At 47.8% G+C, this 23197-nt stretch overlaps 2 protein-coding genes and 1 long non-coding RNA gene across 4 annotated transcripts in view; 1 reads left to right on the top strand and 2 right to left on the bottom strand.

Moving 5' to 3' along the window:
- Positions 1-1911: 1911 nt before the first annotated feature.
- LOC134020539 (uncharacterized) lies at positions 1912-3413 on the bottom strand. Its single transcript, XR_009930417.1, has 3 exons — positions 3310-3413; positions 2294-2392; positions 1912-2017 (listed from the first exon to the last, which is right to left on the bottom strand). It is a non-coding gene; the product is annotated as an uncharacterized LOC134020539 (long non-coding RNA).
- A 1868-nt stretch (positions 3414-5281) lies between these two features.
- The window catches only part of cacna2d4b (calcium channel, voltage-dependent, alpha 2/delta subunit 4b), a 44824-nt gene continuing 26908 nt past the window's right edge, over positions 5282-23197 (bottom strand). The window contains exons 26-38 of one of the 2 annotated variants that reach the window (XM_062460959.1): positions 13831-13892; positions 13200-13214; positions 12850-12894; positions 12423-12485; positions 8980-9050; positions 8791-8866; positions 8319-8371; positions 8142-8197; positions 7715-7735; positions 7258-7375; positions 6516-6631; positions 6158-6240; positions 5282-6041 (exon numbers count right to left, since the gene is read on the bottom strand). In XM_062460959.1, coding sequence (XP_062316943.1) covers positions 5940-6041; positions 6158-6240; positions 6516-6631; positions 7258-7375; positions 7715-7735; positions 8142-8197; positions 8319-8371; positions 8791-8866; positions 8980-9050; positions 12423-12485; positions 12850-12894; positions 13200-13214; positions 13831-13892 — 881 coding nt within the window. In that variant the 3' untranslated portion in view covers positions 5282-5939. The remainder of the gene's footprint in view (positions 6042-6157; positions 6241-6515; positions 6632-7257; positions 7376-7714; positions 7736-8141; positions 8198-8318; positions 8372-8790; positions 8867-8979; positions 9051-12422; positions 12486-12849; positions 12895-13199; positions 13215-13830; positions 13893-23197) is intronic. The other variant, XM_062460960.1, reaches the window with a different exon arrangement.
- LOC134020748 (leucine-rich repeat and transmembrane domain-containing protein 2-like) lies at positions 19795-21654 on the top strand. Its single transcript, XM_062460961.1, has 3 exons — positions 19795-19882; positions 20055-20726; positions 21099-21654. The coding sequence occupies exons 1-3, from the start codon at positions 19837-19839 to the stop codon at positions 21611-21613; spliced, it is 1233 nt and encodes a 410-aa protein (XP_062316945.1). The 5' UTR covers positions 19795-19836; the 3' UTR covers positions 21614-21654.

The raw sequence follows: 23197 nt of genomic DNA, 5'->3' as shown, positions 1-23197 counted from the left end.
GTTTGAAGGATAATGGTTGTAGGGTTGGATAGACAGACAGAAAAATAAGATTGATGAATTGATAGAGATACAGAGAGAGAGATACAGAGAGAGAGACAGAGATGGAAACAGTTAAGGGTGGATGGGGGGGGGTAAGTAGGTATTGGGTGATCTCCTCGTTTAGGTGTTAAAAAGAGAGAGAGGACACATCATCTTCCCTAGAACCCTAATCCTGCATGTCTGGATGGACTATCCGGACCCATCTCCTCTCAGGATCTTCCTCTTGTTTCCAGACAGAATTTCAAGATCTTCCTCCTCAAACATCTCCCTGAAGTCAGGCAGGAATACCCTCTCCTCCTGGGTGTTGTGGCTGTGCATCCACACGTGCTCTGGTGGGGTGCTGGAGCAGGGCATGAGGAACTGGCTGAACGAGTACTGCTCGGCCGTGGGATCCAACATCCTCTCAGGAGAGGAGGTCCCCTCCTCGGTGTCCATGGCTCTTCTCTTGAAGAACAAAGCCAGCTGCTCCTCACTGGTCTGAGGCCTCAGCGGGGTCTGAGGCCTCAGCGGGGTCTGAGGCCTCAGCGGGGTCTGAGGCCTCAGCGGGGTCTGAGGCCTCAGCGGGGTCTGAGGCCTCAGCGGGGCCGGACTCTTGCCGTCTCCGTCAGGCGGGTGGCGAAAGATCGGCGGGAAGAGACACGATTTCTCTGTTCCGCTGACGTCCTGGGAGCCCTCTGAAGCCTGTCCAGCACACGCTTGCAGACGCCGGACCTTTTGGGAGGTCCGCTTGTGTGGTTTGGCGCTGGTGGGTGGAGCCACAACCAGGTTGCTGGCAGGGTTGGACAGTTTGGACCGGCGAGCTGACTTCTGTCTCCTGTCTGCGGAAGCTGCGTTGTCAGTAGGTGGACCAATCAGAAGGTGGCTAGCACGCCGTCTGCCCACCAGACTAGTGGGAAGAGAAGGCAGAGGTTCCGGGGCCACCTTTTTGTGATCTGTAGCAAAATCAAACCTTGGTTAGCGTGCCTGCCGGCAGCTTCTAGTCTAGCTCCAGCAGGTGTAGTGGGTGCCAGAAGGTTAGAGAATGTATCAAAGTTAGCATTCAAGAACTTACTTTGTAGGACGATACGTGTAGATGACACAGGGCAGGAAACTTCCATCTGGGAGTCCAGCGTTGCGGTGCGTGAGACGGCCGGTGCCTCGATGAGAGGGAGGACCGGAGTCGGGGACGCCTTCTCAGAGTCAGACGCGGCGACGAGACGTCTGGACAGACGCTTGCTGCGAGTGGATGGCTGCCCCGGGGGCCGAGCAGGGGGGCACAGCTGAGGGAACGGCTGCCTCTGCTCTGTGGGAACCTGCTTCAGTCCAGTTTTGGGCCTAAACTCAAGTTTGGAGTCGGGCTGGACGTTTGAAGCTTTGTTTGAAGTCAAACGAACCATCGAACTGGACTTGGAACTGCAACTCGGGGGCCGAGGACCTTTCAGTTTGGCCTCTTTTTTACCGGGCTGACTCTCACAGGCGCCCACCGCCTGTGTCCTCAGAGGAGGCAGGCGAGTCTTTGCTGCTGGAGCATCGGCCGAGGTGTCTTCTGGTACAGACACCAAACCAGAGCTGGTCTTACCAGGTAACTTTGGGTTCCTGGTGAGCACATCCCTGGACTGTTGCCCTGGCTCAGTCTCCTTTCTTTTCCTGGATGTGGTTATTGAGGGAAAGCGAGGCGCCCCAGGAAGGGAAACCCCATCTTCTTTCTTTCCTTTATTCATGACTGCAAAGGAAGGGGAAGGGAGACTCTCTCCAAATGTCATACTGCAAACACCAGGACACTTGATAGAACTGATTAGAAAAACGTGATTTTACCAATCAGTTTACTAATCTAGCTATTTAAAGTCTAATTTAGTACTCACCTCGGTCGTTTTTAGGTCATACTACATCCTGATTATGACACCCTCTGAGTTCAGCAAACGTCTCACACTTTTACACCTGCCCTTCAAGCGAACACGCTGAACGATGGGTGAACGATAATTGATTTATTCTCCGGTATCTGAAAACACAACATTTGGCTGATTAATAACTATTCTCTGAGAAAGATGCAATTTTCCTAAAGAAAATATCACGTTAGATAATACTATTAAACTATCGAAAACCAAGATGAAAAACTTTGACTTTGAACGTTATCACAGTCCATTCTACGCCAAACTTCCCAGGTACCGTCAACAAATTTAACAAAACCATTTAACACAAAAGTAGATTGTGAGTTAGTTTTAGGCTATAACTTTTCTTGGCAGATTCATCCCAGACCTCAATATTTGTTACTTACCCACGGAATCTTCTGCTACTTGTGCTGTGAAGTGTCTCCGCTTTCCAGGGCGTGGCGTCTCCACATGTATCACACAGGAACGATGCTCAAACGTATGACCTAAATGATTTGCACATGCATTTATATCCTCGGCTACATTGTGACGTCACGTATTGAAGGCTACTCATGGCTGTGTTACGTCACGAATAGGTTATTGGTTTTATACAAAATGGTCACATCAATGCTACACTCTGGAAACAAATTGTCACAATCCGGGTTAGATCGATTTGTGTTCCATCTCCTGCTACCAAGAAGAAAAAGCTCCAAAACTATGTCCATTGCTATGCAACTTCTGTATAACCTCGAGTCCAGTTATCTGTGCCGGTGTTCACAATCACAGCTACAATAGCTGGGTGACACTTCCAAGCAGATAACTAGATCTAGTTTACCAAAAAAATACACGACAACAGGCTAACATATTGAACTGACATTTGCCATATTTACAAAGACGAATTTGAGGTTATGCAGTACGTTATGCAGTAGCTTAATAATAATAGTGAGTGCCTCCGAATCTAAGTAGGCCTATGGATTGAGACCTTTCTGGTTATGAAATCGCAACTGTCGCGGTTTGAGGGGCCATTTAGGAAATTCAGACTGTCCCTTATACAAACACATATTAAACACATACACATATAAAACGTTCACACACATCCATACTACGAAAACTCACATCCAACATGTGAAATGCTCGCATAGACATATGAAACGCATTCACATGTGAAATGTTCACACGCATTCATACTACTGCAAACTTACATAGCTACACAAGCCTACATATTAAATGCTGGCACAGACGCATGTGAAACACATTTACACTCATATATGAAACGCTCAAGTCTTTTAAGGGTGAGTAAAAAGCTTTTGATAGATCTAGAAAAAGTCAATAAAGCAGGGTTCTGGAAATTGATCGAGTGCGAACATTTTTTTCTATAACTTTTTGGCAGATTCATCACGACCTCTCAATATTTGTTACTTACCCACGGTATCTTCTGTTACTTGTGCTGTGAAGTGTCTCCGCTTTATACGGCGTGGCGTCTCCACGTGTATCACACAGGAACGATGCTCAAACGTATGACCTAAATGATTTGCACATGCATTTATATGCTCGGCTACATTGTGACGTCACATATTGTAGTACTCATGGCTGTGTTACGTCACAAATGGTTTATTGGTTTTATACAATGGTCGAGGGCGAATATTTTTTGCTGTCGCTTCCTTTCATGGCAAGACACAATAGCCTACAGCCCTGCCCTGAAATGCACCCCCAATGTCATTTCTGTTCTGTATATCCCAGCATCAAATGATTCTTACTATACATTGAGGGGACTAGTATGAGTAACCAGAGTAAGTTTCATGCATGTGACACTTTCCTAATCAGAGTTAGCAGGGGGTGCATTTCTTGGAAAGACACAATACAGCCCTGCCCTGAAATGCACCCCCTGCTAACCTGTGAGAACATTTGCTTTGATGTTGATACTAGAGGTTTTAGTACTTGCAAGAAATGCACCCCCTGCTAACTCTGACTAGGAAAGTAACAACAGTCTATTTACAAAATAATGCAAAGAGACAGGATTCCAGCAATACATTTTTATTCAGGATATCCTTTAATCACTTGTGTTTTACTGGGTTGAATCTAGCTGAGCATCCCACCAGTTATGTTATTACATTTTGATCTATTAACATTGTTTATTTTTGCTTTCTTTTTTTTAATGTATTTTCTTTTTTACGAAAACTCTAATTTCACCTGACACCAAGATAACCTGACATTGTTATTAACGCGATTGGCTTATAGGTTCAACAATGATTTAAGATAAATTGTCGATTAATTCTCAAAACATCCTAAAGCCTGTTATCCCCAGGCTATGCAATTTCTTGGCAACAGTCGCAAAACAAGCTTGTCATTCACACTGTTGCATCACTAAAATCACCTGATTATCTTATCTTATCTCTTATCTTAAATCACCCATAGAGCTCAATCAACATGACATCAATATCCCAAATTCTCAGAAAGATCGGAGGGAGAATGAAACAGACAGCTTCTTTATCAATTCAATGATCTGGATTAATTCTTAAAGCACTATGGCATAACCCTATGATATGTGCAGCCTTAAAAAGACTGACTTCAGTGTCAGGTAGACACAATTCATGCTGTTTCTACAGTTTGATCCCATATCAAGTGTTTCAAAACTGCGTTAAATAGTAACATACATTTAAGATTTGCCACAATCATCTTTGCAATTAAAGTGAAAACATTGAAACCTTTATAGTTTTCAATGATGCAGTCAGTACTGTAATCCTCTGCAAAGCTATTTCATAACAGTGAATATTAATATTCATGGGTAACATTAATTAATATGAATTCAGCATTAGACAGCAACAATCTGATAAGGTACTTGCAGATCTCTGCTTTTGAGTAGTCAACTAAGTTCAACTGGTGACACTAAAACTGTCTTGTGACATCTTCCGGACAATCAAACTGTTGCTCAGAAAGTAACAGGAAGTTCCAGAGAAAATAACACGTAGTTAAACAACAATATCAAACCAAACCTCATTCAATATTTCATAAAGGAAAATCACATAGAAATGGGATTGAAAGCTGTGGGTATGAAAGCAATTATCTTGAAATATGAATTTATTTCAATGTAAAAAAAATAATCTGATCCAAAAAGTCAAGGTTCGGAAATTCACGTTGCTCCTATCAAACAGTAAAATTCAGATCCAAAGAAATTCAATTAAAAATATTTAAGCTTCAGAAATTCAAATAGAACAAAATTCAGGCTAGTCAAATTTGAATGGTCAAATTCAGATCCCTAAAATAAGAACCAAAAAAATGAGAAGAATTTGAATTTCAGAAGCTTGAATTTTTTTTATTGAATTTTTGGATCTGAATTTTACTGTTCGAATTTGAGCAACCTGAATTTCTGAACCTTGAATCGGATTTAATTTTTTTACATTTAAATAAATTCACATTTCAATTTTAAAGAGGTGAATTCATAACCAACGGTGGTGTTTAAATTTCAATATTAACTATGCCTTTTAAAATTCAAAACATGTCACTGATTTGCTTCCATACATGAGAGTACTTTTGACACAAATCAGTATCAATTAATAAATGCATCTACAAGTTATGGTATCAAAATTATAAAGTGGTTACATTCCATGTTGCTATGAATGTTCATACTGTAATTTATGGCAACAATTCTCTAGCTGAGTTCAATGTTCCAAGTGTCCTTCCACCAGGCTGTACAGCAACAAGCTTGCCAGCAGAGGGCGCTGTTCATCAGCCGCATAACATTGTCCTAGTGCTTCCTCTGAAAGAAAGCTTGCATGATAACCTCCAGGATGTCACTCCAGAGCACTCATATGAAGGAGAAGAAATATCTTTCTGTCTTTTGTTGACTACTGAGCCTCTTTCACCTCACTGTGGGGAAAATAATCCCTTCTATAAAAAAGCCCTTGTTGTTTTGTTGTTCTAGAGACTCCTCTGTCCGCTGTGGTAGATCCTCTACACAGGTAAAGAACGTACAAAAATACAAAAAACAAAGTAGAAACTGTTTAGCCTGCGTTCTCCCGCTGATCCATGACAACAAGGAGAGGCTGTGATTGGTCACGTCCACCTGTGGAGAACCAATGAGCAAGCCAGGGAGACCAGGAACAGGGTGGCTGATAGGGTAATCTCACAGGCCCCGCCACAGTCTTTGGCATTTTCCTGCAACAGGACAGAAAAGACAAACAGGCATCAGTATGAATTCAGCCCAATACTGAGTTACTGACAAAAGAACAGTGAATCAATACTAAAATGTGAATTTTAGTATGCTGAAAGACCTTGGGATGGTAGGAGTGGCAGGATTCGGGGCGGCGTCGAACCTTTTGAGACTTCATCCTGTTACACTTGACTGAAGCATTATGTACACTGGAGTTAAGTAAACACCGGGCGCACAAAATCATTAACAAACAATACTTATAGTACATATTAGTAGGCCTACTTTTAAGATATTTATTCTATATAAAAAATATTATATACGCGGTTCGATAGGTAAAGCTCAGTGATAGGGTCATCAACTTGACATCAAGAGACCACCAGGTTGAACCCCCCACAGGTAGCCTTGCATCTGCTCAATACATCCATCATCATCCTCATCACCATGAGCGTCATCCTGACCGTCACACAAAGGAAGGATATATTTGATCTCTTTGGGCTCCAGGAGGATGGCTGAGTACTGGCGTGAGCAGTCACAGTCCGCCTGGACCACCATCAGCAGCAGGTTACTGTCAGGTACCTTCTGCACCACGAACATCCTGCAACACAACACACTCAGGACCAGACACATCCTGCAACACAACACACTCAGGACCACACACATCCTGCAACACAACACACTCAGGACCACACACATCCTGCAACACAACACACTCAGGACCACACACATCCTGCAACACAACACACTCAGGACCACACACATCCTGCAACACAACACACTCAGGACCACACACATCCTGCAACACAACACACTCAGGACCACACACATCCTGCAACACAACACACTCAGGACCACACACATCCTGCAACACAACACACTCAGGACCACACACATCCTGCAACACAACACACTCAGGACCACACACATCCTGCAACACAACACACTCAGGACCACACACATCCTGCAACACAACACACTCAGGACCACACACATCCTGCAACACAACACACTCAGGACCACACACATCCTGCAACACAACACACTCAGGACCACACACATCCTGCAACACAACACACTCAGGACCATCCAGGAACATTGACTTTACTTACAAAGAGGTATCCACACGGCCACGATTATGTAAGTACTGTGTGTGTGTGTGGTGTGTGCGTGGTGTGTGTGTGTGTGTATGTGTTTGTATGTGTGTGTCTGTATTAGGGTTCTTACTTCTGACAGCGTCCACATTTAATGAGGCTGTTGGTCTCTCGGATGGAGTAGTCGTACATAAAGCCAGGGTATGCTGTGTCACAGGGCTGCAAGGCATCCACCTTCTTCTGCTTGTGGCCTGAGAAACAAACCACACACAATACATCTCAGCGCAAGCTCAAAAACCTGCGTTTCACTAACTCACACACACACACACACACACACACACACACCCACACCCACACACACACACACACACACACACACACCCACACACACACACACACACACACACACACACACACACACACACACCACACACCACACACCACACACCACACACACACACACACACACACACACACACTCAACAAACGATGATGAATGTTTTTTAAACGTCATTCCAACCACAGAAGTACCCCCTAACACTCACTGTGTCTACGTCACAGGCTACTGAGGAGGCCCCAGTGTCACTCACTTGTGTGGTAGCCAGCCTTGGCTGTGTGGTGGGGCCACGGCGGAGGAGGGGTGGAGGAATGAGCAGGGCAGGATGGATGATGGAGCGCAGAGAAGTGGATGAACATGGCATATGAAATCAGCACAAAGCCAAAGCACCGTGAGATTGAAATGACCATTGATATGAGAGACAGTGAACTGTGAATGACAGAGACGACCACACAGAGAACATCATGGGGTGGTTCAGAGTGGGGTCAGGATGTTTCACACTGCACACACACACACACACACACACACACACACACACACACACACACACACACACACACACACACACACACACCATCTTGTTTGTGGACCTTCCCAGGTGAGGCATGTCTCTGAGCCTGGTCTAAACCCTGGTGTTTTCACAGGCTTTTGTTGCTCAAAGCACCAACAGAATGTCTCACCTTCGACAAAGTAATCTGAGTGCCACAGCCCACAAAAGTTGAAGTCCAGAATAAACCTGTTCGAGGAGTATGGGAAAATGACACTGTCAAAAGACGGTGACGAGATGACAATAAGGTCTGTATAACAAGTCCAGGCGTATTGTACAGGTGACAGACGAGACAAAAGATGGTTCTTACATCAACATGTTAGAGAAAAGCCACCTCAGGATCGCTGCAAGGCCGTAGAATGGCTGTGGAACATTAGGAGGAACAATAACAAGCAGAGGATCAGGAACAATGGATTCAAGGACGACCAACTGAACTGGTGTAACGAAAAGGAACTAGCAACAGAAAACCATACGTGTCAAATCACCGGTTCTGATAGTGTATATTATAGATAGATGATACTGTCTATTATAGATACTACAGACACTACTAAAGACAGACAGACACAATAAACAGACACGATAGACTGTCTGTCCGTCCATCGTGTCTGTATGTGTCTGCATCTATCTATCAGTGTATTCGTTTATCTGTCTGTCTGTCCATCTGTCTGTCCATCTGTCTGTCTGTGTTTCAAACCCCCTCCCTCCCTCCCTCCCTCCCTCCCTCTCTCCCTCCCTCCCTCCCTCCCTCCCTCCCTCCCTCCCTCCATGTGTTTGATCCTTACGCTGAGTAGTGGGCGGGCGCTGCTGGCATGATGGTGACTGCTTCTGCACATGCCCTGATAATCAAACAGCGACACTCTGTAGGAGAAACACAAACTCCGGAGGTTTAGAACCACTCCATCTTCCCAAACCTCTGATAGCATCACGTCATGATTTATTCAGAACATGCAGCTATATGTAGCCTCACGTACTTCTTGTACATGCCAGACTTGATCAGAGAAGCCATCACAGACCCATCCACTTCACCGAAGAACCTTCCCACCTGCCAAGGAGGACCGACAGACAACAAACAAATATATTTTATTCCCAGGTTCTGTATACTCTGTGAGAGTATACAGAACATGTAAAAATACATATTTTACAATGATCCAATGCATTGTACATCCTATATGAATTCATGCACTGTAGAGAACCCAATTTCAACCACTAGAGTTGAATAGCCACTCAACAAAGAGTCCTGGTGCCGGGCGTATGCATTACTTAAACAATACACATGAAACCCATTACAGGAAGCTCAGTGTGTGCATACAATGTGTGCTAGCAACCATGTTTACATCACTAACAACATGAAGAACGAATGTTTAGAGTCCAAAGTAACCAAACCGACTCAACTAGTTCTCTTTTCTTTCAACTGAAATGTGTTTCGCGTTGCTGCTCCTGTGCCCTGTGTTTACGCTAGCCTCTTCAAACACATGAACGTGAGTGGATGTTGTGTTACAGGGCATTCAACACCACAGATTTACTCATAATACCGGCCTCTGCCTGTCTCGTCTAAGCAGCAAACACATCACTGTACTGTGTGAATTATTCAGCCTACTTTATTTCAGCAATACTGTCCGCATTCACAGGTTCCCCTCCCCTCTCTCCCCTGTTCTCTGCAACTGCGTCTGACACTTTATTTCAATCTCAGAGAGGAAGGGAATTTCCCTGTGGCTTTTTAAGAGATGCAGTGTTGGTGAGTGTCAGCTCCCAGAAGCCTCGGCTCTGAATGGAACTTGACGCTCTATTTACCTGGCAGGAAAACGCAGTGGCAGAGAAACAACACATCATTTCTGAGAGCGAAAACGCTGCTTTGCTACGTTCTGGACTGAAGGTGACGAAGACCCGTGGTCATGCAGCACAAGCAGAACGGCGGAAAAGCCTTGTCACGTTCCTGCAGCCTAGAAGCCATCGTTAGCCTCTCATTGTGCTTCACTACGGTCTCCAGTACTTGGGTCTGTGACCCATTTCTTAAAGTCAGCACTCCCTCTATTTTTCCAGTGATTAAATATTTACCGTGCTCTGCAATGTTGGGCCCGACCCCTCTCCCCTGAAACAGGGATCCTCTCCCTGTTCCCACACAACTTTAGTCCAACCCTCAGCACAACGTTGGCAGTAGCACTTCATCATAAATATCTGCTTAGTAAGACATAAACATATTGAATAAGTGAGCTGGTTTAAATGTGTGCATCCCTGGGCTGGTACTGTCTCATGTTGGTGAGCGAGGCTGGCTCTGATGGCAGTGCTCATTCAGGGGAACTACAGCTGATAGGATCAACAAGACCTGCAAAGTGTACTGTCAAGACCTGCATGGTGTCATGTATGTACTGTTGAGATGTGTGCACTCTCGTTTAACTACCCTTGGAGCGACCAGAATTCCCCACAGGATAGTAAACTTAAAAAAAAATGACATTGTGAGAACATATTCTTGGGCCCAACAACTTACATTTACATTTAGTCATTTACATTTACATTTATTCATTTAGCAGACGCTTTTATCCAAAACGACTTCCAAGAGAGAGCTTTACAAAGTGCATAGGTCACTGATCATAACAACGAGATAGCCACAAAACATTGCGAGTAGCCAAAACATGAAGCACACATTGTGAACAACCAAAATAAGTGCCAAAGGGAAGAACCATAAGAGCATGCAGTTAAACAGGTTACAATTAAACAACATGAACTGCTATAAGTGCAAGTGTACCTGTGGAAAAAAGCAAGCAACAATAATAAAAAACAATATATCACAGAGAGTACAAAAAATTTACGTCAGTTACCACTAACCACAAGAGCAACAAGTCTCTAAGCAAGAGTCATTGTGATCCTTGAGGAAGCTAACATCGGGTCAAGCGAACCATTCCTAAGTACCGTTGTACTCCCGGAACAAGTGCGTCTTGAGCCTTTTAGCCGATGCTCTTATCCAGAGCGACGTACAGTAAGTACAGGGACATTCTCCCTGAGGCAAGTAGGGTGAAGTGCCTTGCCCAAGGACACAATGTCATTTTGCACAGCCGGAATCGAACCAGCAACCTTCAGATTACTAGCCCAATTCCCTAACGGCTCAGCCATCTGACTTCCCAACTTCAAGTGCTGTTTCTAGAGGGGATTAGGAGGTTAAGGGTTGTGGATAACACGCTACTGAATGGGAGTGAATTCTCTGTCCTCACTAGGATAGTAAAACAAACCAATGTGTGTGTTTCACTTGCATGTGTGTTTTCCGACATGCAAGTTCCCACTGTTCTTCAAACCACTTTATCGACATAACACTCATTCTGCCGGCCGGGCTGAACACAGCTCCGTATTGTAATCCCAGGAGCCCCACGCCCAGCTAAACGGGTCAGGGGCGCAGAGCATGCAGGCGAATCCTGGCAGGGCAGCGGTGGGCCAGCTGTCTGGCAGGACAACAATCTGGGCAGCGGGGGAGGGGGGGGGCAGAGGGCAGGTCACCCTGGACAGTATGGGATGGGCTCAACCCCCCTCCCTCCCCTCCAGATGATGTTGGTGTATGGCAGTTAATGAGCCAACGCGCTAATCTCTCTCTGGGGTTAGTAGTCCACGCTAATCTGGTGTGTGGAGGGCTATGCTGTGGTAATCTGGTGTGTGGAGGGCTATGCTGTGGTAATCTGGTGTGTGGAGGGCTATGCTGTGGTACTGGGGGGTACAAACACCCTGACTGTTTAACTGTGGAATCCTTGTTCTTTACCGTTTCAGTGCCACCTTTTTTACGTTAAACAAATGAATGGACTCCCCACCCGCCAAGTGTGTCATGCCTGTCCACCCCCCTACCACAGAGCATGATGGGAAGCTGGACGATGGAGTTAGCCATTAGCCGTTAGCGCTGAGCCCTTAATGCGCCTGACAGGGATTAGGACATAAGTGTCCTCAAATCCTATGAGTGCTCCAGATGTTGTTTATGTACCACCTTATGAGATGCCAGCAACCATGTCATACAATGCTCTTTTTCTGTCTGTCTGTCTGTCTGTCTTCTCTCTCTCTCTCTCTCTCTCTCTCTCTCTCTCTCTCTCTCTCTCTCTCTCTCTCTCTGTGTCTCTCTCTCTCTTTGGAGCTCAGACATGTACCATGTCAAAAACAGTGCTGAGGTGCAAAGGCTAAACAGAAACTACAGTACATCTCCAGCTTACTCATCATCCAGAACAATGGATCATCTTTACGTGACATCAAGTTCAAATCTCACAACAATCAGAGTTACTGTGGGGGATGTGCAAAACAATCGCATAAAATGAGATATTTCACTTTCATGGTGGTTAGATTAACGTAAAACAGTTTGCAATGGTTAGCTGGTTGTTGCTGAAAGGGTGTTTAGATAGCAGTGAGGATGTATGGTGGCCTGTGTGGGTCAGAGAGATGTCCTCACCTCTGCCCTCTCCTTAGACACCATGATGAAGCCATTGTTGTCGACCAGGTAACAGTTAAGGTCCTACAGGCACAAATTGGGAAACATTAGTACATTAAACACTAAACTTTCTTTTTTTTTTTACAAAATTACATAACAACTATTCATTTACTGTAAATGTGCTATTTCAGAACATAGTGTGTATGTTAAGACAGCACGACCAACGTCGAGCTGTGGACTCCTACTGATTGAAGAGCGAAAAGTGAAAGAGTCTGACGTAAACAGCATGGTGTAACCCTGACAGCAGCTTTGAGCCCCTCCCCATGGCTGACCCTCTAATCGTACAAGTACACAGTGGTTCAGGCTATTCATAGGTCTGTTTAATTACAATTTACCACAAGGATATAATAATTCATTAAGTGAATGCATGTTTAGGATCAGTACTTACAATACTTTCACAGCTGAGAGGACAGACCCCTTCAATATCACTGCACTGTAAAGAGAGAGAGAGACAAAGAGCGAGACAGAGAGAGATAGAAAGAGATGGATGACAGACAGAAAGAGATGGATGAGAGTGATAGAAAGAGACAGAGATTTGGGCAGGATGTCAGAGGGGTCAGGGTACGTCTTTATGTCGTGTCCCACAGTCAGATTAATCATGACGGCTTTGGATGAAGTCCTACAGGATCGACACAGTCTCCCATCACACGACCAGGACAAATCTCCACATCAACACCTCTCCATTATCTACAGACAAGAACTCATGTGGATGGAAAGCAAATGGTGCTGGCTACTTACATCAGTGCCGTCAGGCTGTGGGTGAGAGAGGGAGAGAAGGAGAGAGGGAGAGAAGGAGAGAGGGAGAGAAGGAGAGAGGGAGGTAAAACACGAGGGAGACAATGAGGGAAATACATGGATCATAGTTTGACTGAAAGAAGATGGACAATAGCTCCAGACACAACAGCTGGAAATATCTGAAGTTTATTTTCAGTTAAAATGTCTTCAGTTAAAAAGTCTGTACCAGTTAATGTCCTCTAGGGGCCAATGATGGGACATGTATTTTAGTATTTAGCATTTACAGCTTTATAAATGTTGCCCACCTATACATATGAAATACAGCTATTCCAGATCATTCAAATGTTTGTGCACAGTACAGTACATTCACACAGATATCCTGCCATTTATTTCAATGTAGCTCTGCGACAATGGTGTCATCGATCATCAGGGTGGAGGGAGGTAGGTGGAAGTTGGCCAAGCATGTCAAAAGCCATTTTGTGTTTCTGCCGGTCTGTGTGCTAGTCTGTGTGTGTGTGTGTGATTGGATGTCTGTGTGTGTCTGTGAGTGTGTGTGTGTGTGTGTGTGTGTGTGTGTGTGTGTGTGTGTGTGTGAGTGTGTGTGTGTCAGCACACCCTCATATTCATCGCTCACCTGTTTAGCGATGGCCCAGAGTCTCCTCTCCAGCATGTCCAAGGACATCTGCACCCCGACGGCTAGAAACACAAACACAAACGCCCCCAGGTGAGACCCACCGAGCAACAACCACTTCCTGACTTGACCTTGTCTGTGAGTGTCTGCTACAGTCCTGAGAGGGAAGAAACTACAGCGTGACAGGAAATCGATCAGGCCTTCAGTTCACCTTTGGGCTGTTGGGTGCCGAGCCCCTTCTGGCTCCTGCTGGCTGCATGCTAATGCCCCCTGAGCAAACACAGAGAGCGTGTGATACAGGTGAGCCTTGTCTGGGTGGGGGGAGGCTTCTGTAAACACACGCTGGCGTTCAGAGAGGAGCTGTGGGCGACAGCAGGACAGTAACAAGGCTGTCTCTACCAGGAGGGGTCTGCGGGGCTGCATGGAGGTGATGGAGTGTGTTGGAGGGGTCTGCAGGGCTGCAGGGAGGTGATGGAGTGTGTTGGAGGGGTCTGCGGGGCTGCAGGGAGGTGATGGAGTGTGTTGGAGGGGTCTGCAGGGCTGCAGGGAGGTGATGGAGTATGTTTGCTTCTACTGGCACAGCCGTGACAAAAAGAAAGCAAATATTCTCATTCAAACATTCAAACGCACACCTACACAACCACACACCCACAGATACACACAAACATCCACACCCACACCTAAACACCCACACATCATCACCATCATCCACAGTGCGTCTAGTTAGGCACATCCTCTACTGTGTGCTCCTCCACCCAGACTGTGTGCTCCTCCACCCAGACTGTGCACTCCTCCACCCAGACTGTGTCCCCTTCCACCCAGACTGTGTCCCCTTCCACCCAGACTGTGCACTCCTCCACCCAGACTGTGCACTCCTCCACCCAGACTGTGCACTCCTCCACCCAGACACCACTACAGCTCTCGTGCCCTGACAGGACCGTGCAGCACCGCAGCATGCGTCGCTCGTCAGTGTGACTTCCTCCCGATCTTCATGTACTGGGTTTCGAACTTGTGTCCTCTGACTGACAATGCGACCACCACCTTCACAAACACCGCTTCAACCTGCTACACCACCTGCTACATCACCTAAAGCTAGCTCTCCGATGGCGCGGGTGGACGGTGTTTACGCTGAGGATGTTTAACCAGTTCAACAGGGTTACAGCAACACGATGACACCTTCAAATTACTTTTCTGATGACTTCTGATTGGTTCGGATTTGGACGAGAGCCAACCGGCAGGCTCATCCACCCCACACAGACCCCGCCCAGCATGACAGAGCGACCAATGACACAGCAGCATGAGTCAAGGGCAGCGTGTGAGCCCCGTAATTATGTGGTGATGTCACAGGGTCTCTGCAGCCAGTCTGCAGGTGATTTGACTGTTTCAGCTGCAGTGGGTCCTCCACACACACACACACACATACACACACTAACTGTTCACAGTAATGACGAGACTCAACCATGCACACACACAACAACAAACACACACACAAATGACCTTCACTCTATTCTTTTGGGGCAGAATGATTCTCAGCCTAGTGTTCAAGCTTTGGATCAGCCTCCTCTATGAAGCACTGGGCTATATCAGCTGATGCCCCCTCCCTCCCTCCCCCCCTCCCTCCCTCCCTCCCTCCCTCCCCCCCTCCCTCCCTCCCTCCCTCCCTCCCTCCCTCATTTTCCCTCTTACTCACACACACTCACAACCTCTCATTCAGTGAGAGCTCGCACAGCTGGAACATACTCCAATGTTGCTATTTTTATCAACCTCAGCTTAGTGCACTCAGACACACACACACACAAACAGAGCACTCACATTTACGGTACCGTACGGTGCTCACCCAGGATCTCAGAAGACAAGTGCCGTCCTGCTGAAACTACAGAGTGTTAACTATCTCCTGCAAACACACTCTCTCTCTCTCTCTCTCTCTCTCTCTCTCTCTCTCTCTCTCTCTCTCACACACACACACACACAGCCTCCCCCTCAGAACGACAGAGCTCCTGCACAGAGGAGCAGTCTGACCGCCTGGACGACCCCGAGGAAAGAGGACTGAAGTGAGGAGCTGTGCTCAGAGACAGGTCAGCTACGGACAGAGCAGGAGCCAGAGAATGTGTTACTTCAGCAGGAACGCTGCCCTTCAAAGCCCCTGCACACTGAGGTCTGCAGACAGGACACAGCACTGAACAGGAGGAAGCAGGAGGATCTTCTGTCATCTTCTGAGGAAGGACGAGAGCAGAGAAACCTTCCTCCCGCACAAACACTACAGGCGCCGCGATCACAACTCCCTCCACACTTCTGAAAGCAGATGGTGAGTGCTGGACTTGGTACGTGCAGATGTGTGTGAAGGTGTTTAGGTGTGTGTGTGTGCAATGTTTACACACTCCTGCAGCTGATGTGGAAGTATCTGTGTAAAGAACGTTGTTCCCTCCTGTGTACATACACATGTATAATCAATATTCCTGTTTGCTTCCTGTTTGGGGAGTCAGGTGGCTGAGCGGTTAGGGAATCGGGCTAGTAATCAGAAGGTTGCCGGTTCAAATCCCGGCTGTGCAAAATCACACTGTGTCCTTGGGCAAGGCACTTCACCCTACTTGCCTCGGGGGAATGTCCCTGTACTTACTGTAAGTCGCTCTGGATAAGAGCGTCTGCTAAATGACTAAATGTAAATGTAATGTAAATGTTTGCGTGCTCTTTGGGATTGTGAATTTCACAGGCAAGATCCTTGTTGTCGCTCCACTATAATCAGGGAGAGCAACTATTGACCGTTACTGTCTCCCTCAGGGTACAGACAGAGTTAATCCATATGCTTTGGGACACTGAGGTACAGTGGCAGTAGCTTGTAGGCTGTGCATGGTAAAAAGACTGCAGATAGAAAGTATCCATGTGAGAAAAATTATTAAAATATTTGGGATCCAGATACAGTAACATATAATCGGGGTTTTGTTCATGTGTGGTGGGACTCATGTGTGTTCAGCCTCCATCTGTACCACAATATCTACAGCCACAATATCACAATATCTATATCACACCTATCGTCCAACTCACTGAGGATTGAGCTACTGGTTCTAATCTCAGACAGAATATGTTGCTGCACATTCCTGACCTGCCAGTCTGTGTGTGTGTGTGTGTGTGGTGGACTGAGGGGGCACTTGCAGGTGATCCTCTCTAACAGACCCCCTGGTGAGATCACACGGGGGAGCCCAGGACTGCACTGAAGGGGAATCTGTGACGACCAGTTTGTGTCCACACAGGTGCTGGTCGAGCCAGCCCTGCCCTGCTCTGAGTGAAAGGACACTTCAGGTGCCAGCCCTGCCCTGCTCTGAATGAAAGGACACTTCAGGTGCCAGCCCTGCCCTGCTCTGAGTGAAAGGACACTTCAGGTGCCAGCCCTGCCCTGCTCTGAGTGAGAGGACACTTAATTATTGATGCCAGATCTTGTTGTTGTAGTGTCTTCCTGTTCAAGCTTTACTTAGATTCTCGGGATTGAGTCAGAGATTGGTGGCTCCTGAGAATCTGTTGAAATCCATCAGTCTCGTGTTGCCTCTGTGACAGATGACTACGTGGACGAGCCAGGATGCTCGGCTCGTCCGCCGAGAGGGCCAGGAGGCCAGAGAACACAGGAAGAGCCAGATGAAAGGCTGAGTGATAGAAGAGAGATGAAGTGAGAGTAAACGAGAGAGAAAGAGAGTGAAGGAGAGAGAGAGGGAGTCTGGAGAGAACTAGGAGAGAGTTAAGAGAGAGAGAGAGAGATAAGAGAGGAGAGAGAGCGTTAGTGTGTGGATGAATAAATGGAAAGAGAATGGCCAGAAGCCTCGTCTGTTAAAAGCTGTATAAAGAGAAAATGACATACAACAGCCTCACTCTAAATCTAACCTATTTTATAGTCCTCATCTTAGGGCAGTGTGTGTGTGTACAGTACCTTTGTGTGTTTGTGTACAGTGTGTGTACAGTACCTTTGTGTGTTTGTGTACAGTGTGTGTGAGACTGTGCGTAAGTATGCGTTTATGTCATTTTCAGTGTGATTATTTGTGCTCCAAACATAAGTCTAAAAGAGATGAAAAACCAGTGTCTGAGGACTGTGTGCTGTTAGTGTTTGTGTCCTGGTGGACTGTGTGCTGTCACACACACACTGTGTGTGTCCTGGTGGACTGTGTGCTGTTAGTGTGTGTGTCCTGGTGGACTGTGTGCTGTCACACACACACTGTGTGTCCTGGTGGCTCCTACATGGTCCAGGACACAGAGACCACGTCTGATGCTGTCTACCTGGACACAAAGCAATGTCACACTACTGCACACATGATGGAATTTAGGATATCGATAAAAGTGCAGCACGGGTAGAGAAGGTTTTTGCCACTGGTGAAGTAGTTTAGTACCGGACAGACCAGCAAACAGACTGACCAGAAAACAGACCGACACACCAGCAAACAGACCAACACACCAGCAAACAGACTGACCAGAAAACAGACAGAGAGCCCATAGCTTCCGTTTACAGATACAATCATCTCCATACTGCCCTGACTGGTTCCCATGGCGCTGGTTAAGCTGCCCTGACTGGTCCTCCTCCAGGATGGTTAAACTGCTCCGCAGGGGAGCGCAGTCTCTCATCACACCACAAGGTGGGATGGACTCATGTCTTCCTTTAGCTTAGTAACGTTTGGATCAGAGATTTTCACCTTTAAAGGTGGACGTCCCTTTATGTAAAGGCTGTCCAGACTGTGGGCTGGGAGGTCTCACTGCCCCAGGGGAGCAGCGAGAGATGTGGGTCAAGAGGTTTGACTCCGATCAGGTGTAAACACACCTGGAAATAGAAGAGGCCATCTGAGAGGAGTCATCCTAACCGCAGAGACACCCGACCACACACTCAGGTCTCACGTGTCCTGATCAGGACCAGGGGCAGCTGACACCAGTGAGTTATTGATGACGAACCATTAGATCACCGTGTCACTGACTTATCCCCTGATCCCACCCTTTTTTAAAGATATATTTTTGGGCCTTTCCTTAGCTGTGTGAGACTGTTGAGACTGACAAGAGATGTAGAGGAGAGAGAGAGAAAGAGACAGAGGGGGAGAGAGAGAGAGAAAGACATGCAGAAATGGCCTGGGCGAGATTCGCACCCGGGTCGCTGCGTTAGGGCCTCTCCCCGTACAGTAGACACCACACAACATCCGTCATCCTCAGTTCCACCTGACCACACCTTGGCCACGCACACACACCCGTGTTAACGAGGGTTCCTCACACACACCTGTGTTAACGAGGGTTCCTCACACACACCGTGTTAATGAGGGTTCCTCACACACACCGTGTTAATGAGGGTTCCTCACACACACCGTGTTAATGAGGGTTCCTCACACACACCGTGTTAATGAGGGTTCCTCACACACACCGTGTTAATGAGGGTTCCTCCACACCGGAGGCTTGGGCGCCACTTTCCAGCTCATGCGGAAGGACTATGTGCGTGTGTGTAAGAGCAGCGTCTGAAAAGAGGCGCACGAGAGAGGCTGAGTGCCGCTCTTTGTGGAGAGATGATAAAGGGAGGACCTTGAAGCAGCTCTCTAAAGCAGCGCTCTAAAGCAGCTCTCTAAAGCAGTCACCGACGCAAGCCGGATGGAGCTGCTTTCTCTCCGCCTCAAAGCGCCTGAGAACAGAAGGAGCCGTGAGGGCCCTGCCTGGCTTACATACAGTTCAGAGATGCATTTACTGTAAGCTTGTCTACTGTATCTCGAATGCAAATTGAAAAGTCGGATAAAAAACGATTCAAGGTTTTCCAAATGGGCATTCTAGAAAAACACCACGTGTATGGTGCAGAGGATTCAGCTGGATCATTACTTCTGCCAAACATCTTCATCACACATACCCCAATCAACACCTCGTTTGATGTCTCATTGATGACAATCTCAACCTCTCTCTGTATTTCTCTCCCTCCCTCTCCCTCCCGTCATAAGGAGGGCCAGAAGCACTGAGGCAGTGGGTGCTAGGGCCGGTCTAGGGGGCACCAGGGAGGGCATCACAGGCATGTGGCCTCCTGCCTGTCCTCGGAACGCCCACCTGGGCAGAGTGGGTAAGTGGGCGGAAATGATAAACACAGAATCCAGAGAATGACACAGCAGAACTTTTCCAAGCTGCTGTTTGCTCTCCAACTCATATATCTGGCACTCAAGGAGGATTTTGTGAATGGTTTACAGTTGAGAAACTATCGATATTGAATTGATGAGTCTCTCCTCCCCCCCCAGGCTGTGCGGCCCTGCCCAGCATATTGCTCGTCTTGCTGGGGGTAGCAGGCGCAGCAAGAAGCTGCCCCTCCCTCTGCACCTGCTCCGGAAACATCACCGACTGCTCTGGGCTGGGCCTGCTCTACCTCACCGCCCTTCAGCCTCTCCTCCCCTCCGACACCCTCGTCCTCCGACTACCTCACAACAACCTCTCCTCCCTGGGCGCTCGGGACCTGGGAGACCTCCCCCTCCTGGAGGCCCTGGATCTGTCCAACAACCAGCTCAGCAGCCTCCAGCCCAGAGCCTTCTCAGGGCTGGGCTCCCTGCAGTGGCTCAACCTGTCGGGGAACTTCCTGGGTCCGCTCCGTCTGCCGGTGGAGCGCAGGAACCTCACGGAGCCCCAGGAGGGCGGGGCCCCGCGGGGGCTGAGCGCGGAGCTGTTCCAGGGCCTGCTGCAGCTGAAAGGCCTGGACCTGTCCTACAACGGCCTGGTGGCCCTGCCTGGGAGCCTGCTGGAGGGGCTCCAGGGCCTGGTCTGGCTGTCTCTGGCCAGGAACAGGCTGCGGGCCCTGGATAGGGCCTCCTTCGAGCCCCTGGAGAGCCTGCAGCAGCTCCAGCTGGAGGGGAACCCCTGGGACTGTGACTGCAAGCTGAGGGACTTCAAGCACTGGATGGAGTGGATGCTGTACAGGGGTTAGCAACTACAGCACACAGGGGGGCGCTGGGGGGGCAACTACAGCACACAGGGGGGCGCTGGGGGGGCAACTACAGCACACAGGGGGGCGCTGGGGGGGCAACTACAGCACACAGGGGGGCGCTGGGGGGGCAACTACAGCACACAGGGGGGCGCTGGGGGGGCAACTACAGCACACAGGGGGGCGCTGGGGGGGCAACTACAGCACACAGGGGGGCGCTGGGGGGGCAACTACAGCACACATTGCTGTATGTGGTCACATTCTCTATCGAGTTATGAGGTATTTTGGGGGCTGTGAGGTACTTAGTAAACACACCAGGAATGACATTGATTCTGATGGTTTTGAGTGGGTCCTTGTCTCTGTGTTCCAGACGGCCAGGTGGACGAGGTCCGGTGCAGCCTCCCCAGAGAGCTGAAGGGCCGGGACATTCGCAGCGTTCCCGTGGAGATGTTCAACTACTGCCTCCAGCAGGAGCCCCCGGCCAAGGGCCCCGTCTACCGGCCCCTGGACCCCCGGGGCAGCCGGCCCCCCTGCATCGGCCGGGCCAACGTCGCCAACCAAGCGGGAGGCGGAGAGGACTGCGCCCGCCAGCGTCACCGGACGGCCAGCGTGCGGCGGGCGGCGAGCACGCAGATCGTGGCGGGGGTGGTGTGTGGGGTGGTGTGTGTGATGATGGTGGTAGCAGCCACCTACGGCTGTATCTACGCCTTGCTCATGGCCAAGTACCAACGAGAGCTGAAGAACCGCGGGCAGCCTCTGATGGCGGAGGCCGTGGCCGACAACGACCCTGAGGACGCCACGGCCTCCTCCCCGGACTCCCTGGAGGAGCCGGGGCCCAAAGAGGCCAGCGGGATCGTCCACGGATACCGAATCAGCAGCTTTTAACCCAAGCCTGCTTGTAAGACTACAATTCCCCACGCTGAGAATTCTGGGTGATTGAGTTTGCTGCCTCTCTCTTCAGGGTGGTTCTAGGGGAGGGAGTGAGAGAGGTTTCCTGCTGTGCCCGAGCGCCCAGCAGCAGGGGGGAGGGGGAAGACAGGAAGTCATCTCTTGCTGCAACAGGAACCCTGCAGCTCTTCCGACCGTGTCTATGTGTTCCCTGTGGGCCTCGGTCAGCTCCAGAGCTGAGACTAAGACACCTTCCTTTATACATCTTACTTTTATCGTTTGTGTTTGTTTGTGATCTGGCCAACTTTGTGTTTGAGGCTAAATCTTAACCTTAACAAGCCCAAGTCATTTGACCGAGAATCACACCTGACTGTGCTGTGTTTCTCTCCTATTTTTGCCTAAACTATCTGCATTTTCATGTCATGTGTTATTTAAAATACTGAACCAACTGCTGTTCCTCTGACTGAGTTAGAGTCAAATCAAAATAAACCAACAGTCAATCATAAACGTCCTAAGAAATTAAACAGTTTAGTATTGTGTTGTTGGTTCAATCCCTAAAAGTCGAAAAATGTTCAAACCTGCAGACACATTCACATAGACATATACTGTAATAGCCTGTAGTAGGTGTGGTATATAACAGTATACCACACTCACAACTCTTAAAGCAGACTTTAGAATGATACTGCCCTCTAGAGGACAACAGCAGTACAGCAGCAGCTGATATGCAGTCAAGTAACGCCTGGACGAGGCCTAGTCACACCAAAACAGCATACTCCATATGTGAATGTGTGTATGAGATAATATTCTGCCCAAATCTGTATAATACTATAAAGTGCAGCAGGGGAGAAGGTTTGTTTTCAAATGTAGATGGGATAGCTTTTTGGATACAGCCATTGATTATGTTATTTTCTTAATAAAAACGTGGAGGGGGACAGATTTGCCGTCTTCAAAAAGTGTCTGGAAGTAATGAAACCTCCTCCCCTGCAGTATAGCAGCAAAGCATCAACAAAACAGATTCTCCAAAAATTATATTCTTATAAGAACTCATTTCTCTTTTCTGAACGGTGTGCAAGTTTGTTAATTGGGTGTGCTCAAGCCTTCGGCGAGAGCACAACCTTTGTTCTCTCACATATATATTATTATTATTCTTTTTGCCCCCCTAAAACTCAGTCAATATTTGGCCTACATAGACAACCTAGGTGTCAAAAGTTTCGTCTTGGTAGCGATTGAGTTGCTTCTATTGGGATTTACGTTCCGTTGCATGGTTTAGGCTCAAGTTACGTTTTTGTGGCGAAAAGTGAAGCTAACGGTGGCTAATTTGCTAGCCACAGTCACTGACGTTACTAACGTCACTACGTCACTAACGTCACGAAAACACGCGTGACTACCTTTGGCAGAACATTCGTTTCGCATCTGTTAACTTGGGGGATAGCTAGGCTAACTATAGCTTTACTGCAAGGCAGCTGCAAAAACGCCACAAGCAAAGAGGCCAGGGTGATAACTATTTACTAATTTTACTTTGTGATATGACACACAATTGTGATGTGTAATGTACAATATAAGCTGATATTATTAAGGAAG

The sequence above is a fragment of the Osmerus eperlanus genome, chromosome 5, assembly GCF_963692335.1.
Source record: "Osmerus eperlanus chromosome 5, fOsmEpe2.1, whole genome shotgun sequence".
NCBI lineage: Eukaryota > Metazoa > Chordata > Actinopteri > Osmeriformes > Osmeridae > Osmerus > Osmerus eperlanus.
The sequence above is the reverse complement of the archived record's forward strand: the minus strand, read 5'-3'. Positions and strand labels throughout refer to the sequence as shown.